Genomic DNA, 14524 nt, shown 5'->3' with positions numbered 1-14524 from the left:
GGAAAGGAGAGAGGGACCCAGGCGGGCCTGAGGGTGGAGTCTTGGAAGCCCGTGCCCAACATCACCCGCTAGAGGCGCCCAATCCTACTGGCTCCGCTCCCCTTCCCCCCCCAGGTGGAGCCCCTTGCACCCTCGGCCAGAAGCGAGCCCCCCCACGCAGGTGGGGCTCATCAAGTGGGCCCGGCGTGGGCGGGGCCAGGCGAGATTTGGGAAGGGGGGCTGGGCTAGGAAGCAATGGAGGCCGAGCCAGCCCCGGACTTCGCCATGCTGCGAGAGCTGCTAGCGCCGCCCTGCCTGAACCCCGAGCCGCCCCCGGAACCCCCGATCCGGCAGGCACCAAGGACCCCAGCATGCCTCAGACCCAGTGGCAGGTGCGTACACGAGCAGCCCTTCCCCCCACCTGGCCCAGTGGTCAATGGGTCATGATCTCTGGTTCCTAGGGTTACTCAGGGGTCAAAATGTTAGTTACTGGTACTTGCAAGGACGAGATCCTGATCCCCAGGGATATTGGGGGGTCATATGGGGGTCAGAGACTGTGCAGTTCTTGCTCCGTGTCTTGGGGACCCTCGTAGTTGCTGCCCACGGAAGGGGGTTGACCACACCGGCCATTGTCCCCAGGTCCTTCTGGCCTGCACACCAAGACTCGGTCACCGCCCTGCGCTTCTTCCAAGAGACAGCAGAGGAGCTGGCCCAGACCCCCTGGGACACCCAGGCCCTGGGGCCCTACTGGGAGCCGAAGGCCCTGGAGACCCTGGGACCCCTACCTCAGGCCAAGGATGACAAGAACATGCTGACCCCAGTCAGCCAGCAGAGCCCCAACCTGGGGCCCCCACGGGCTCCCCTGACTTCTCCAGCCCAGCCACAGAGGAGGCCCCGGAAGCAGTCAAACCCCCAGCGGGGTGCCGAAAAAGTGGACCCTCTCTTTGAGGGGGTGACCCTGAAGTTTCAGATAAAGCCGGATTCCAGCCTACAGATTATACCCAGTTACAGGTAGGAGCTGGCCTGGGCACGGGCACCCTTTCTGCAAGTAATAACAATATCAGTGGGCCTTCCCTAGCGGCTCAGTGGTAAAGAATCCACCTGCCAATGTAGGAGATGCGGGTTTGATCCCTGGGTGGGGAAGATCCTCTGGAGAAGGAAATAGCAACCTGCTCCAGTATTATTTTGCCTGGGAAATTCCTTGGATAGAGGAGTCTGGCAGGCTACAGTCCATGGGGTCAAGAAGAGTCGGAGAGACGACTCAGCAACTAAACAATAATAATAGTGCTGGGGGGTAGGGAGGTGCTCCCAGGCATTTGCTTATGGACTACCACCCCAGCCCTGCATTACAAATGGCCTCATCTCTGTAACTGCCTTTTTCCTTTATTTATTTATATTTTTAAAAAACTTTTTTTGGCCTGTGGGATCTTAGTTCCCTGAGCAGGGGTGGAACACTCACCCCCCTGCATTGGGTGTGCAGAGTTTTAACCACTGGCCTGCCAGGGAAGTCCAAACAGCCTCATCTCTGAATGAGACCTCAGGCTGATGCCTATTCCTGTCCTTTCTGCTATGAGCCAGTCAAATCCAGGACTGAGCCAGAGTCTCCTAGTGAAATGGCCTCACCATACCTGGGGGCTGCTGCTTCTGTTAGTTTTTCCTGCAATGATAATAGCTACTATTTGTCAGACATGACACCAGCCATAGAGGTAACAGCACTTGGTGTGTATGGGCTCACTGAGGCCTTGTGAAGCCCACTTTAGAGATGCAGAAACTGAGGCACAGAGGATGGAACCCTTTGTCACACAGCAAGGACATGGGAGAATTGAGTTTTCAACCTGGCAAAGCTGGCCATAGGCTTACTGTCTCCTCTAATGATTATGATTACTCATGAAGGGCAAGGGCAGGCCTTTCAGGCATCAGATGCCCCCTTGGTCAGGGGAGAGGGGAGCAGTGCTAGATGCCTTGATAGTAAATCTTCATTTGGGGGAATTCCCTGGCAGTCTTGTGGCTAAAACTCCGAGCTTTCATTGCTGAAGGCGTGGGTTCTATCCTGGTTGGGGAATTAAGATCCCACAAGCCGCGGTGTAAAACTAAATAAATAAATATTATTTTAAAATCTTAATTTGGGGGCTGTCTGGGGCAGGATCCAGACCCTCTGTGCTAATGCCCTGTCTACTCCCCAGCCTGGCCTGCAGCAGCCGCTCTCCAGGGCCTCCCACTCCAGGCCCTGCCAGAGGCCCAGAGGCCAACCCGGGAGGCAGCGAGGCCCTGGGTGAGTCCTGGAGACTTAAGAGCTATAAATACTGGGGAAAGGTGCAGGGGGCAGCATTTTCTTTTCTTCCTTATCTTTCTCCCCATCCTGCTTCCCTATTTAGACCCATCCAGGAGGAGTCCCAGCATCCCCCATCCACTCAAGCTGAGTCACCCCCACCCCCAGCTTCCTCCTCTGCTGAGCTTTGTCATCTGTCTCCCTTCCTGGCTTTCCCTCTGTCTTAGATCTGGGGCTGGCTGGGAGTGGGGGGGGGGGAGGGCCTTCATAGAGAGCCCCCTCCCACCCACATATATACAAAAGGCCCATCCTACACAGGTCTCCTGAGCTCAGGCTCCTGGCCTCTGACCCCGCCCTTTGACCTCTGCCCTTTCAGCACCCCGCCGCTGTGCTTCCTGTAGGACCGAGAGGACCCCTTTATGGAGAGATGCTGAGGATGGTACCCCTCTCTGCAACGCTTGTGGCATCAGGTCCTCAAAATGGAGAGGGGTTGGGGGTGGGGGCCTCACTTGAGTCCGTGCTTAGCCAGCATGGGGTATTGGGAAAACACCCACCTCTGGGAACGTGCCTCCCTCGTGGCGGTTTCTGGGCTCCCCCTGCCTGCTGAATGTCGATTTCTTGCACCCCCATCCCAGGTACAAGAAATATGGCACCCGGTGTTCTAGCTGCTGGCTGGTGCCCAGGAAAAATGTGCAGCCCAAGAAGCTATGTGGCAGATGTGGGGTGTCCCTGGGCCCCCACCCAGCCTCAGCTCAGGAAGGGTAAGCCCTTCCTCACCCAGCCAAGCCTGGCCTGCCTCAGTTTCTCCAGGGGGAAAATGGGCTGAATTCCTCCTAGGGGGAAGAGCCTGAGTCTTGAGGGGTCCAGCCTACCTCCTCTCCACGCCCTCCCCATCCAGAGACCTCAGATGGAAGACCCAGGCCTCAAGGCCCCAGAGCTCCTGGTTGGGGGGTCACTAGTCCCCTCTTTGGCTCCTGCTTCAATCAGGCTTGGCTGAGCACCCCGCTCAGGAAGCGCTGTCAGCGATGACACTCATGTTGTTAATAGAAGTGACAATAAAGAATAGATCTGTTCAGAAGGGGCACTGTAACTTTGGGATCCCACCTTGCGCGCCCTCACCTGCCTCTCCCCTGGCCCAGGAATGTGGGGAGGGGTTTTTTCGCCGGGTTTTCCGAGGCACACACACAGTCCTCTAAACAGCTACCAGCCTTCTGCCCCACAAGACAATGAGTCACCTTCGTTACAACATCCCGTAGAGGGCAACTGCCAGCACATGCAGAGGCAGCACATTCAGAAAGACAGACACAAGGACTTCCCTGGCAGTCCAGTGGTTAAAACGCCATGCTCCCCATGCAGGAGACAAGGGTTCAGTCCCTGGCCAGGGAACTAAGATCCTGCATGCTATGCAGTGCAACCAAAACTTTAAAAAAAACAATTTTTTTTTAAAGACCCAAGACAGACACACAGGCTGGCAGGTACATGAAAACACAGAGGAGATACATCAGCAGACACACGCGTGCTGTCGCTCATCAGACACAGACCACACACAGGACAGAACGACACACATGAGGCACATATGTTGATAGACACAGGACACACGCGCAATACAGACACACACAAAAGACACATCGACGGCACACGGACACACTGGGCCCTTCATCTTGCAGCCCCACCACGGCCTGCAGAGTGTCCCCTTCCCCCTCCTTCCGCACACCTGTGTTCCCCTTCCCCCTTTCATGTTCTCTCTGACCCCACCAAAGGGTGTCCCCAGCCTGAAGCCAAAAGCCACATGGGAGAGACATGGAGCTCTGCCCCTGTCGCTAGGATATACAGGCCACCACTACTCGGAAGGAGGGGCGGAGGGCGGGGAGTGTCAAGGATGGGCGGGATGGTCCCTGCTGTGGGGGTGTGAGTGAGGCCCGCTTGGCCTCAGAGGGAAGATAAGCCCCTCTGAGACCCCCTTTGTCTCTCCTGACTGAGCCTGTGGAGAAGGCCTAGGGCCAGATGGCTCAGCCCTCAGATCCCTGACTCACCCCATCCTGCCTTCCCTGGGCTCAGCATGCCCTCCCGCACCTCTCCTGTAGCTGCTACCTTATCCTTTGCGGGGTGAGGGGGGAGGGTGCTCTGCTCGGACACCACATCTTCAGAGAAGCCTTCCTTGAGCATCCAGCCTAAAATGGACACCCCTCCCACCCCACATTAGGCTCTAGTTCAGCTTCTTAGAACGCATCTCCCTCTTAGAACCTGTGGAGATTCTAAGAGGTTCAGAAGCTTCACCTCAGGACTTCCCTGGCAGTCCAGTGGTTAGGACTCTGTGCTTCCACTTCAGGGGGTGCAGGTTCAATCCCTGGCTGGGGAACAAAGATCCCACAAGCCACGTGGTGTGGCCAAAAATAATTAAAAATTTTGATTAAATGTTTCACTTCTGTACTGGTCCAGGGTTGTTTCATTCACATTCATCTCCCCTACTGGACCATGACTTCAGAGATCCAAGCTCACCACCTCTGTGTTCTTGACCATGAGTTCCCCACCCCACCACCAGTGCCCAGCATGGAGAAGCTCTTGAGGGATAGATACAGCGCACAAGGATCTCAGATTGTGTGTCTCCAAATCCCTGGCTGTTTGTATCCACCAAGTCGTATCCACTAAGTCAGTGTTTATGGAGAAAGTATTGTGTGCCAGGCCGCCATGGGGCACTCAGTTGGGAATAGAACAAGGATCCCTGCTCTAGCAAAGCCAATATTCTAGAATAATAGTAAGCAGATATTCAGTGAGGACTAATAGAATGTCAAGTAGTGATCATGCTACAGAGAAAAATAAAGTGGAACTTCCTGGTGGTCCAGTGAATAAGACTCTGCGCTTCCAATGCAGGGGGCCTGAGTTTGATCCTTAATCAGGAAACTAGATCCCACATGCTGCAACTAAGATCTGGCACAGCCAAATTAAAAAACAGAAAAAGAGGGCTTCCCTGGTGGCTCAGGAGTAAAGGATTCACCTGCCAATGAAGGAGAAACAGGTTCAATCCCTGATCTGGGAAGATCCCACACGTTGCAGAGTAATTAAGCCCACGGGCCACAACTACTGAGCCTGTGCTCTGGAGTCCAGGAGCCCGCAGCGACGGAAGCCGGCCCTGTGCTCGGCAACAAGAAGGTGTGTGTGTGCTAAGTCGCTTGAATTGTGTCCGACTCTTTGTGACCCCATGGACTGTATAGCCCGACAGGCTCCTCTGTGCATGGTATTCTCCAGGTAAAGAATATTGAAGTAGGTTGCCACGCCCTCCTTGAGGGGATCTACTGGACCCAGGGATCGAACCCGTGTCTCCTGTGGCTCCTGCATTGCAGGCAGATTTTTTACCACTGAGTCACAAGGGACGACCCCCCCGCAATAAGGTCACACACGACAATGAAGAGTAGCCATGCTCACCGCAACTAGAGAAAGCCAGTGCAGAGCAACAAAGACCCAGCCCAGCCAGAAAGAAAGAAAGAAAGAATAAGAAAGTAAAGTACATAAGGAGGTGAGAAGTTGGGGATGATACCATGTTCGCAGGGAAGGCCTCTCTGAGGAGGTGACCTCTGTGTAGAGACCTGATGGTAAGGAACCAGCTACAGGGGGTGAGGACACCTGAGGCTGAGGCGATGGCACGAGCAAAAGCCCTGTGGCAGGGAGGACTCTGTGGGACTCCGGAAACTTTGAGGACTCGGGTGAGGGCAGAGAGAGGTAAATAAAAGGGCGGGGGTACAGCAGGGATTGCACCTCACTTGGGCCTTGTCGCCTTCTGTACCTGGCACCCAGCACTGGCTTGGCCTCTGGTGCCCCTGTTTGCTGCTCTCACCTTTTCTCCTGAAATGTTGGGGTGGAGGGGTCAGCCTGTGGAGCTGGAGCTGTCCAGGCCTGCTTCCTTCTGGCAGCTCTGTGTTCCTGCTTTTGAGGGAGGAGGAAACAGGGCAGCGGAGGCACAGCTGCTCTCTCCTTCTGCTGCAGAGGGTGAGGGGGATGGCTGGTGGTGTGCTGTGGGGGATGGGGCACGCGGCTGGTACCCTCTGTGTCTCTTCTGAATCACGATGGCCAAGTCGATGAAAGGCACATTGGGGGACATCCCAGTGGTCCAGTGCCTAAGACTCCGCCTTCCAATGCAGAGGACGTGGGTTTGATCCCTGGTTGGGGAACTAAAATCCCACCTGCTGTGGGTGCAGCCAATAAGTAAAAAATAAAATACTGAAAGACAGGTTAGGGGTAAACTCCATTGTGGATGGCACAGGATGAAGGAGGCCTTGAGGGTGGGGCAGGGGTGGACTCTGTAATAGGAGGGACATCCCAGAGGCTGACACTCACAGACCCAGCTTTGTTTACCCATCCCTGCAGGGCCTGGGGGCCTGGCGGTGCCTAGACCCCTGGGAAGGGCCTCCACCCATCCAAGGAAGGCAGGCTCAGCTCTGCTCGGAACCGGGCCTGGGGGAAGAGGCCTGGGGGAGCTCATGTAGCTCCCACCCCCAAACATCAGCCGGATTAGAAGGCAGCGCTGGGCGGAAGAGATAAGCGGCTGAAAGGGAGGAAGGAGCAAGGTCCCCACCCTGGCCCAAGGGTCTAGGGAGGGCAGGAAACGGCGCCTGGAGAGCAAACTTAAGGTCTAGTCATGAAAAGGTGGCTTGGACCGTGCCTGACATGTAGTAGGTCCTCAAAAGCCAAAAGGTTTTTTTCAATCAGTAACCGGCAGGGCTGGGATTCAAACCCTCGATTGCTGAATCCCAATCGCAGAATGAAGCAGATGGAGCCGGAGTCCTTTAAAAAAATTTTATTGGGGGAGGGGGTAGAAAATGCGGGGTGACGCCCCTAGAATTGAATACATAAATAAATAGAACAATAAATCAGCCCCCTTGTGAGTCTGGGCGGGGCGTCCCCGGCCCGCGGGGAGAGGGGTGCGGGCTCACGCTGACGGCAGCTGTATGGCGAAGACCTCGCCCCCTGCCGGCACCTCCGAGGTGCCCGCGGCCTCTGATTCACCTTCAGCTCCTGCGTCCCTGCCGGCGCCTGCACCCGCGCCGTTGAGACACACGGCCTCGCCTGAGCTCTCGGCCTCCTGCACGTTATACTCGCCCTTCTTGCAGGCGGTGGACTGCACGTAGAAGGCCAGGCCGGCCCCCGCGGCCAGGAGTGCTGCGCCCCCCGCCGCGCCGCCCACAGCGACCCAGAGCCACGGACCTGCGGGGTGGAGACGCTCAAAGAGGATGACGAGCTCCGGGCTCGATCCACACGCCAAGCCCGGGCCACTTCTGTCCCCTCCCCACAGAAATGAAGTCAGTCCTCATGCGCCTGGCAGAGAGCATCAGGGAACTCAGCCTTGGAGGAAAAGAGTGACCCGAGTAAAGAGCACCCCCAACTCGGGTGAAGCCCTTGACCCATTTTACACACCACCCCATCACAGGGAGGATAAAAGCCCCTAACCCCAGGGATACCAAGTCAACCAACTCTGCTGCTGCTGCTAAGTCACCTCAGTCGTGTCCGACTCTCACCCTCAAAACGATGGGGAGGGTGATCTGGTCATTCCTACTCCCCAGAAAGACCCCAGCCCCTAGGGATTTCCCCAGCGGTTGAGACTCCGCGTTCCAACTGCAGGGGGCGCAGTTTCCATCCCTGGTCAGAGAACTAAGATGTCACATGGCAAAAAAAAGTTGGAAAAAAAAAAAAAAAGAAAGAAACCAACCCCACCTAGAGATACACGAAATGAGAGTGGGAATCTTGGGGCCTCACCCCAATCCTCTTCTTTTGGTCCCTTTTTAACCGCCTTCTCCACAGAGACACAGTGGAGGCTGAATTGTATCAAGTCTTCACTGCTCAAAAGTTAATATAAATTCCCTCCTCATAACAGTCACATCCTCCAAGGTTCCCTTACTTTGACTCCAGTCAGCTCCCTGTCCCTCCTCTTGCCATCTAGAACCCGCCATCAAAGCCCCACCCATCAGGGCGCCCCTAATTTCTACCCTGGTTCACATCAGTCTCATCTGTGGAGATTGAGAGGGAGGCAGGGGTGGGATCAATAATACCAAGGCGCAGGTCACAGCCGCCTTCAGATCCCTCACCCTGCCTCCTCCCCATTGCCACTTACCAGCCACTCGCACTGTGATGCGCCGCGTGTGGCGCCCATGCGCGTTGGTGGCTGCGCACTCGTACTCGCCGCCGTGGCTGCCCATGGCGCCAGCCACGCTCAGCGTGCTATTATTGCTCGACAGGCCAATGTTGAGCGCCCCCGGGGGCGCGCGCCAGCTGATCTGGGCTGGGGGCCAAGCCTCGGCTCGACAGGTCAACGTGAAGTTCCCGCCTGGCCGCACGCCTCCTGGAGGTGAAGCAGCCAGCTCGGCCACCACTGGGCGGTCTACAGGGGACAGGATGTGGAAGGGGGCCAGCTGCTGACCAAGTGCCCCCCTTTGAGACCGCCCTCCTGAAATGAACAGGCAAGGATTCTGCCTTCCATCAGGGTCCCCTCCCCCTACCACTGGCCTGTTGGGATTAAACTGAGCCCTGCCTCACTGAGTGGAAGGAGGTGGGGACCCAGGCCAGTGCCTTTCAGACCCAGAAACTAAGGGGAGCCGGCTTTTGTTCCCTAGAGTTTTCCTTGACCCTCATGTTAAGGCCGGGATTCCTTGTCCCTGGGAACGGGACTAGGAGAAGTGCCCTTGAACAACCCTGGGAAATCCCACCTCTTCTATTCACTGTCCTGGAGACCGAGTGCCCTCTATCTGGTGCTGCCCTACTCACATTCCACGCCCACGGTGATGATCCGGGCGTCCGTGCCGTGTGCATTGGTGGCCAAGCAACGGTAAGTGCCCGCATCCTCTCGGGACACCCGCAGCCGCTGCGGCCGGGGCGCGCCTTCCCGGGAGCAGCTCACTTGCGGGGAGGGGCGACCCCGGGCGGAGCAGGCCAGCGCAGCAGCCTCCGCGCCTTCCAGCCAAGACTGGTGACTTGGGCAGGTAGATTCATCCATTTGCGGTGGCGCTGCAAAACAGCCACGGGGTTGTGGGGGGATGGGGGGGAGTGGGTCAGGGAGCGGCCGAGACCCGGAGCGCCCCCTACCCTCCGCCCGCCTGGGCCTCGCTCACACTCCGCGCTCACGGTGACCATCTTGACCATGGAACCGTGCCGATTGGTGGCATTGCAGATGTAGGTACCCGGTGCCAGATCACTAGGGATGCGGGGGGCTCTGGAACCTGGGTCTGGGGGTGCCAGCGGCAGCAGCACCCCCTCACTGGTGCCTCCGGAGCCAACACACTCCACACTTGGCTGTGGCTTCCCAGCCACCTCACAGGAAAAAAGTCGCCCAGATCCTTCTACCCATGTCCAGTTGCTGGGGCAGCTCACCTCCTCAAACCTGGGGCCATCTGGGGAGCAGAGCAACTGGAAGTCAGTTATTCAAGGTTATTCTGACATGCCCCATCTTGAACCGTGTTGTCCCCACTCACATTCCACTGTCACAGCCACATTTTTAGCTGCCGACCCTCGAGCATTAGTGGCTTCGCAGCGGTAGGTGCCCGCGTGCTCGCGGGCCACACGCATTAGGCCCTCAATGACCTCGGCTCCCCCAAAGCGCACACAGCTCACGTTGGGTGGTGGGACCCCATGAGCCACACAGCTCAGGGAGACCTCTGTTCCTTCCAGCCAGGTTATGCGTTCAGGGCAGCCCACGCTGTCCAGCGCTGGTGCATCTAGAGAGGGGAGTATTGTTGAGTCTGGGGTTTAGTGGACAGTCTAGAGTCCCTGGACCCTTTTCTCCCATCCTAGGCAGGCAGGCTACACTCTGCACAGGGACTGGCCACCGAAGCAAAGGAGTTTGGCACTGATCACTGTTTGACCCTCCCCAGTCTTTGACCTAAAAATTGTTAGCTGGTTTGGAGCACCCACCTTTCCAAGACTCAGCTCAAACGCCACACCCCAGGCCCCTGTGCACACTCCCAACTCCTCCTCTCCGTCCTTCTCTTAAGATCTTCCCAAAATCCCGCTCACCACCTTCTCAAAATCCTGCTCAAAAGCACACCTTAGACCCTGTTTCCACACTCCTGTGTAGTCAGGCCACCCCTAGGACCTGAGAACCAGACAGCGGTGTGCCCCATGTACCCCCACTCACACTCCACCGTCAAGGTCACATCCTTGACCGCCTGGCCTTGGTCGTTGGTCGCAGTGCAGCGGTAAGTGCCAGCGAGCGCACGAGTGACCGGACCCAGCAAGCCCAGGGCCAGCACCGCCCCGCCGTCTGGCCGCACGCAGTGCACCGAGGGCTGTGGGTTTCCGCGGGCGTCGCAGCGCAGTGTCTGCTCTGGTCCCTCCGGCCACGTCCAGCTCCTGGGACAGTCCGAATCGTCCAGCCGGGGAGCGTCTGAGGGCAGGGGCATATATATACAGGAGCCTAGACGTGAGAAAAGCCTCCACTTCCACGATACGGCCAGAGATCGGGTAGGCCCTTGAGATGACGAGGAGGGAGGAGAGAGGTTAAAGGCCAACTCACATAAGACGCGCAGCTCTATGCTCTCGTTCTTACTCAGGGTCTCCCCGTCAACTTCGAGGGTGGCGTCGCAGAAGAAGCCACGCCTGTCGTCGTTCTCCGTGGCGTTTAGCTGGAGCTTGGCGGGCTGTCCCGGGGCCGCGGCTGGAATTCCGTCTAGTGTGACTAGGGCTTGGGTCTCCGCTGCGCAGGTTACTGTCACGATCGTCCCCTCGGGGGCGTTGGGCTCGCTCAGAGTAAGGTGGGGCTCCGGGAAACCTGGGGCGGGGGGCATTGGCCGGGAGACCACTGACCGCGCCCCTCCCACCTCTCAAGGCTGCAGCTCAGTAAGCCGAAACTTACCCCCTGCAGCCGAACAGTGCGTACAGTGCAGGTTCAGAAACGCCCATCTTTCCAAGACTCAGCTCAAATTCCACGCCCCAGACCCCTGTGGGGACGCCCACCCCACAGGTGGGCTGTTCAGGCTTCTCTTCTTTCTTGCCCCGCCCACTTGAGGAGGTCAGGCCACAGATCTAGGTATTCTCTTCGGGTCTGCGATCTTGCCGTTGGGGCAGCTCAGACTCCACCTCTCTAGCTACTATCCAGTAGGTAGTAGCTGCCCCGCCCCTTCGGGACTCTCGGGCCACGCCTATTCGGATACCACGGCCCCACCCACTATTGGCCCCGCCTTCGCCCTCCTCTGGCTCCACCCCCGAGGTCCCACTCTTACTGTAGACAGTCACGTTCTCCCGGGTCTCTCGGCTCTCGCCCCCCAGGGTCACGTTGCAGACCAGTTGCCTGGCTCCCTCCTGCTCTGCGCTAGCTGTGGCTGTGGTAGTGGCCATGAGGGCGTCCCCTTCGAGGATGACATCGGGACTCAGCCTCTGGTCCCCCAGCGCCAGGTAGACACCAGCCTCCGAGACTGGAAACAGCCCATCAATGACGCAGCTCACAGGTCCTTCTGAACCCACTTCCAAGAGCCGGGGGGCAGTGAGGCGAGGGGGTTCCGGAGGCAGGGCTGGTGGTAGAAAAACAGAGTTTGAACTTTTGTACCGAACGCTCAATATGCTCTCAGCGTTTCACATGTACTATAATATGGAATTATCCTCAAGGCAGAGAGGAAAATAACTTTCAGCTGGTGAGTGTTGGAGCAAGAATCAGAATTCTGATTTCTCTGCCTTCAAAATTCTTAAACACCAGCCCGACCCCTCTTGGGCCCCTTCTCTTTCTAGCTACTCACTGAAGGTTCGGAGCTCTCTGGGGGCTGAGCTGTTTTCAAACAGCCCCAGGCCATGAGGCCGAAGGTCCAGCTCAGCACGGCACGAGAAATTGGCCCCATGGTCCTCCCTGCGCGCCAGGACCGTGGCTGTGAGCACGGCGCCCCGAGCTCGGGGTGGCTCCCCGGCGAAGCTGCGGCGGATCAGCTCCTGGGTTCCCCGCAACAGGGTCAATGTGAGACTCCCACGAGGTCCAGCACCGGGGACCCTACAGCTCAGGGTGAAGTTCTCACCCACTGGCTGCCAAGCTGGCAGCGGCACCAGCTCCACACGATCTGGCCGTTCTGCAAGGAGGAGGAACTACGGCTGTTGGAAATGCCAGGCTCAGAAGGACTTGGCTTCGAACTCCGGGGACCAAGAAGGGGAGGGGGTGCGGATTCAGAGAGTGGGGTCTGGAGAAGAGGACCCCTTGACCCAGGGAGCGGGACCTGGAAGGGAGGGAAAGTAGTGGAGTTAAGAGCGTGGCCGCTGAGAACTCACGAAAAGTGCGAATGAGCCCACGCGCCTGCAGTGTGCGCCGCGCGCAGCGGAAGAAGCAGACGGGCTGAGTCTCCGGCTCGCGAATGTCCACCAGCTGCCGCGCCAGCCAGCGCAGACCCTTCTGGGTCCCATTCCGGCGCAGCGAGGTCTCCAGGCCACCGCGCTCGGGCCGTGGGCAGTTGGTGCTGCAGTTCAACCACAGTGATCCCCCGCGTTCCACGAGCGCCACTCGGGGCTGCAGGTCCGCCCAGAAAGGTTCCTGCGTGACGGCTGCTCGGAGAAACGCAAGCTTAGCCTGGGAGCCACCTCCCTGGGATCTACGTGCCCCTCTGCCCGAGTCAGGGATTCCCAGGGAAGGAGCAGAGGCCACAGCCGGGAGCCAAATCCTGCCGAGGTCTCGGGTTTACAAGCGCGCTCCCGCGACCCAAACCTCGAGGGTGTCTCTGGTACATGGTAGCTAAGAGTCCTGCTCTCCAAGGTGCCAGGAGAGTGATGGGGAAGCATACGGGGAGGGGAGAGATGAGAGGAAAGATGGGGTCTCCAATGCACACAGCAATGCTGGGAGGAGGGGACCCCGGGCGGAGGAAGGGAAACCACCTGGTTCTCACTGTTCTCGCCAAGAGAGGGGGAGACTGGTTGAAGTGGAGGAGGTGTCGAAAGAGAGATGAGACTGAGTCAAGCAAGGGTAAGGGAGGATTCCAAACCCCGGTGAAGAGGTGAAGAGTACGGAAAGAGGTCGGGCTGGGCTCAAGAAAAGAACCGCGGGAACAGCCGACAGCCGATGGACTCGGTTGCCAGGGCTCCGAGCGGAGCGGAAACAGCGCCTTTGAGTCGCGGCAGTAGGTGAGATCGGGTCTTCGTTGATTTCGAGTAAGGAAGACGCCGTAGGGACTATGGTGCATAGTAGAACATAAGGAGGTACCCCGGGAGGGGTCAAGGGAGACGTGGGGTCTCCAGAGCTCGAGGATGGATGCAAAAGAGCAACCAGGATCTCGAAGAAGGTAAGGTAGAGACCTGGGCGAGCGAGAAGTCAGGAAGCTGGGTCTTCAGTGTGTGTTGTGGGGAAGAGGGTTAAAGAAGAAGGCCCCTGGGCTCAAGGTGGGAGCAGAAGCGTGGGAGCGAGGCGAGGGCGGAGAGGGGAGGAGCTTGTGGCCGCTTCTTGGGTCCAGGAACTCCGCCCCCACCCTGTCCACCCTCAGCCAGACCGGCTTACCTGAGAGGCTGAGGAGCCCCAGGCCCAGGGCAGCCCAGAGGCCGAGCAGCGCCCGGTGCAGCCCTGGCGAGGGCCCTGGCATCGCCGCCGCGGGGGAAGCGCAGGAGGCGAGGGGACCGCGAGCGCTGAGCTGGGCTAGAGGACGGCGCTGCGCGGCGGGTGGGGTGTGGAGGAGGCTGAGTTGCGCTCGGGGATTGGTTTAACGTTGGTAACTTGGTTTCCAAGGAGGGGGCGGCAGCAGAGGCGGCGGGTAGGGGGCGGAAAGGCGAGCTAGCACCAGGCTACCGGCCTTGGTGAAGGCGTGCTGGCAGGAGCTAGCGACCCCCGGGGTCTACATGGAGGCCGGCCCCATCGCCCGGAGCCTTCTGGGGGCGGCTGCACGCTCCCGCGTCATCCCCGGCGGCGACGCGAAGGTTGTGGGGGATGCAGGGTTGTCCTTCGCAAACCCCCACCCACCACTTGCTTAGATTCCATAATGAGCTGGACTCCGAACTCCATCTCCATATTTAATCCCTCCCACCAGAGCCCCTGAAAGCGGGGATTGAGTTGGGGGCTAGGAGAGATCTGAGAAGCGGAAGCTGGGGGTGGAAAGGTTCTAGGAGATTTCGAGATGGCTCGCTCACTGATCCTTTCCCTTTTAACCCCTGGGAGCTGAGAGTTACAGCCACGCCTCTAGTCTTTCTCTGGCTCCGCCCCCGCACGCGACAGAGGGGGCGGGGACGAAAGTGACAGCTAGTTCGGAACACGTGTGCGTGCTCGCTGCGTTCTCGGGCGTCTAAATTAGGGTCGGCTCGGCTCTGGGTCTTGTATTTACCCAGCGTGCAGCAGGCACG

The 14524-nt window shown here is 58.4% G+C and overlaps 2 protein-coding genes across 3 annotated transcripts; one reads left to right on the top strand and one right to left on the bottom strand.

Moving 5' to 3' along the window:
• The first annotated feature begins 200 nt into the window (after nt 1-200).
• ZGLP1 (zinc finger GATA like protein 1) lies at nt 201-3326 on the top strand. 2 transcript variants are annotated; one of them, XM_055544445.1, is made up of 6 exons: nt 201-371; nt 619-990; nt 2163-2251; nt 2625-2718; nt 2884-3009; nt 3147-3326. In XM_055544445.1, exons 1-6 carry the CDS (start codon nt 235-237, stop codon nt 3205-3207), a joined length of 879 nt encoding a protein of 292 aa, XP_055400420.1. In that variant the 5' UTR covers nt 201-234; the 3' UTR covers nt 3208-3326. The 2 variants fall into 2 exon arrangements, with proteins under 2 accessions (XP_055400420.1, XP_055400410.1); XM_055544435.1 differs by having other exon boundaries at nt 203-371; nt 3086-3326.
• A 3722-nt stretch (nt 3327-7048) lies between these two features.
• ICAM5 (intercellular adhesion molecule 5) lies at nt 7049-14401 on the bottom strand. Its single transcript, XM_055544363.1, has 11 exons — nt 13692-14401; nt 12479-12748; nt 11962-12282; nt 11452-11739; nt 10746-11000; nt 10368-10616; nt 9706-9948; nt 9346-9624; nt 9002-9241; nt 8352-8618; nt 7049-7447 (listed from the first exon to the last, which is right to left on the bottom strand). The coding sequence occupies exons 1-11, from the start codon at nt 13771-13773 to the stop codon at nt 7173-7175; spliced, it is 2769 nt and encodes a 922-aa protein (XP_055400338.1). The 5' UTR covers nt 13774-14401; the 3' UTR covers nt 7049-7172.
• Between the last annotated feature and the right edge of the window lie 123 nt (nt 14402-14524).

This window comes from Bubalus kerabau, chromosome 1 (assembly GCF_029407905.1).
Source record: "Bubalus kerabau isolate K-KA32 ecotype Philippines breed swamp buffalo chromosome 1, PCC_UOA_SB_1v2, whole genome shotgun sequence".
In the NCBI taxonomy this organism is placed as follows: Eukaryota; Metazoa; Chordata; class Mammalia; order Artiodactyla; family Bovidae; genus Bubalus; species Bubalus kerabau.
The sequence above is the reverse complement of the archived record's forward strand: the minus strand, read 5'-3'. Positions and strand labels throughout refer to the sequence as shown.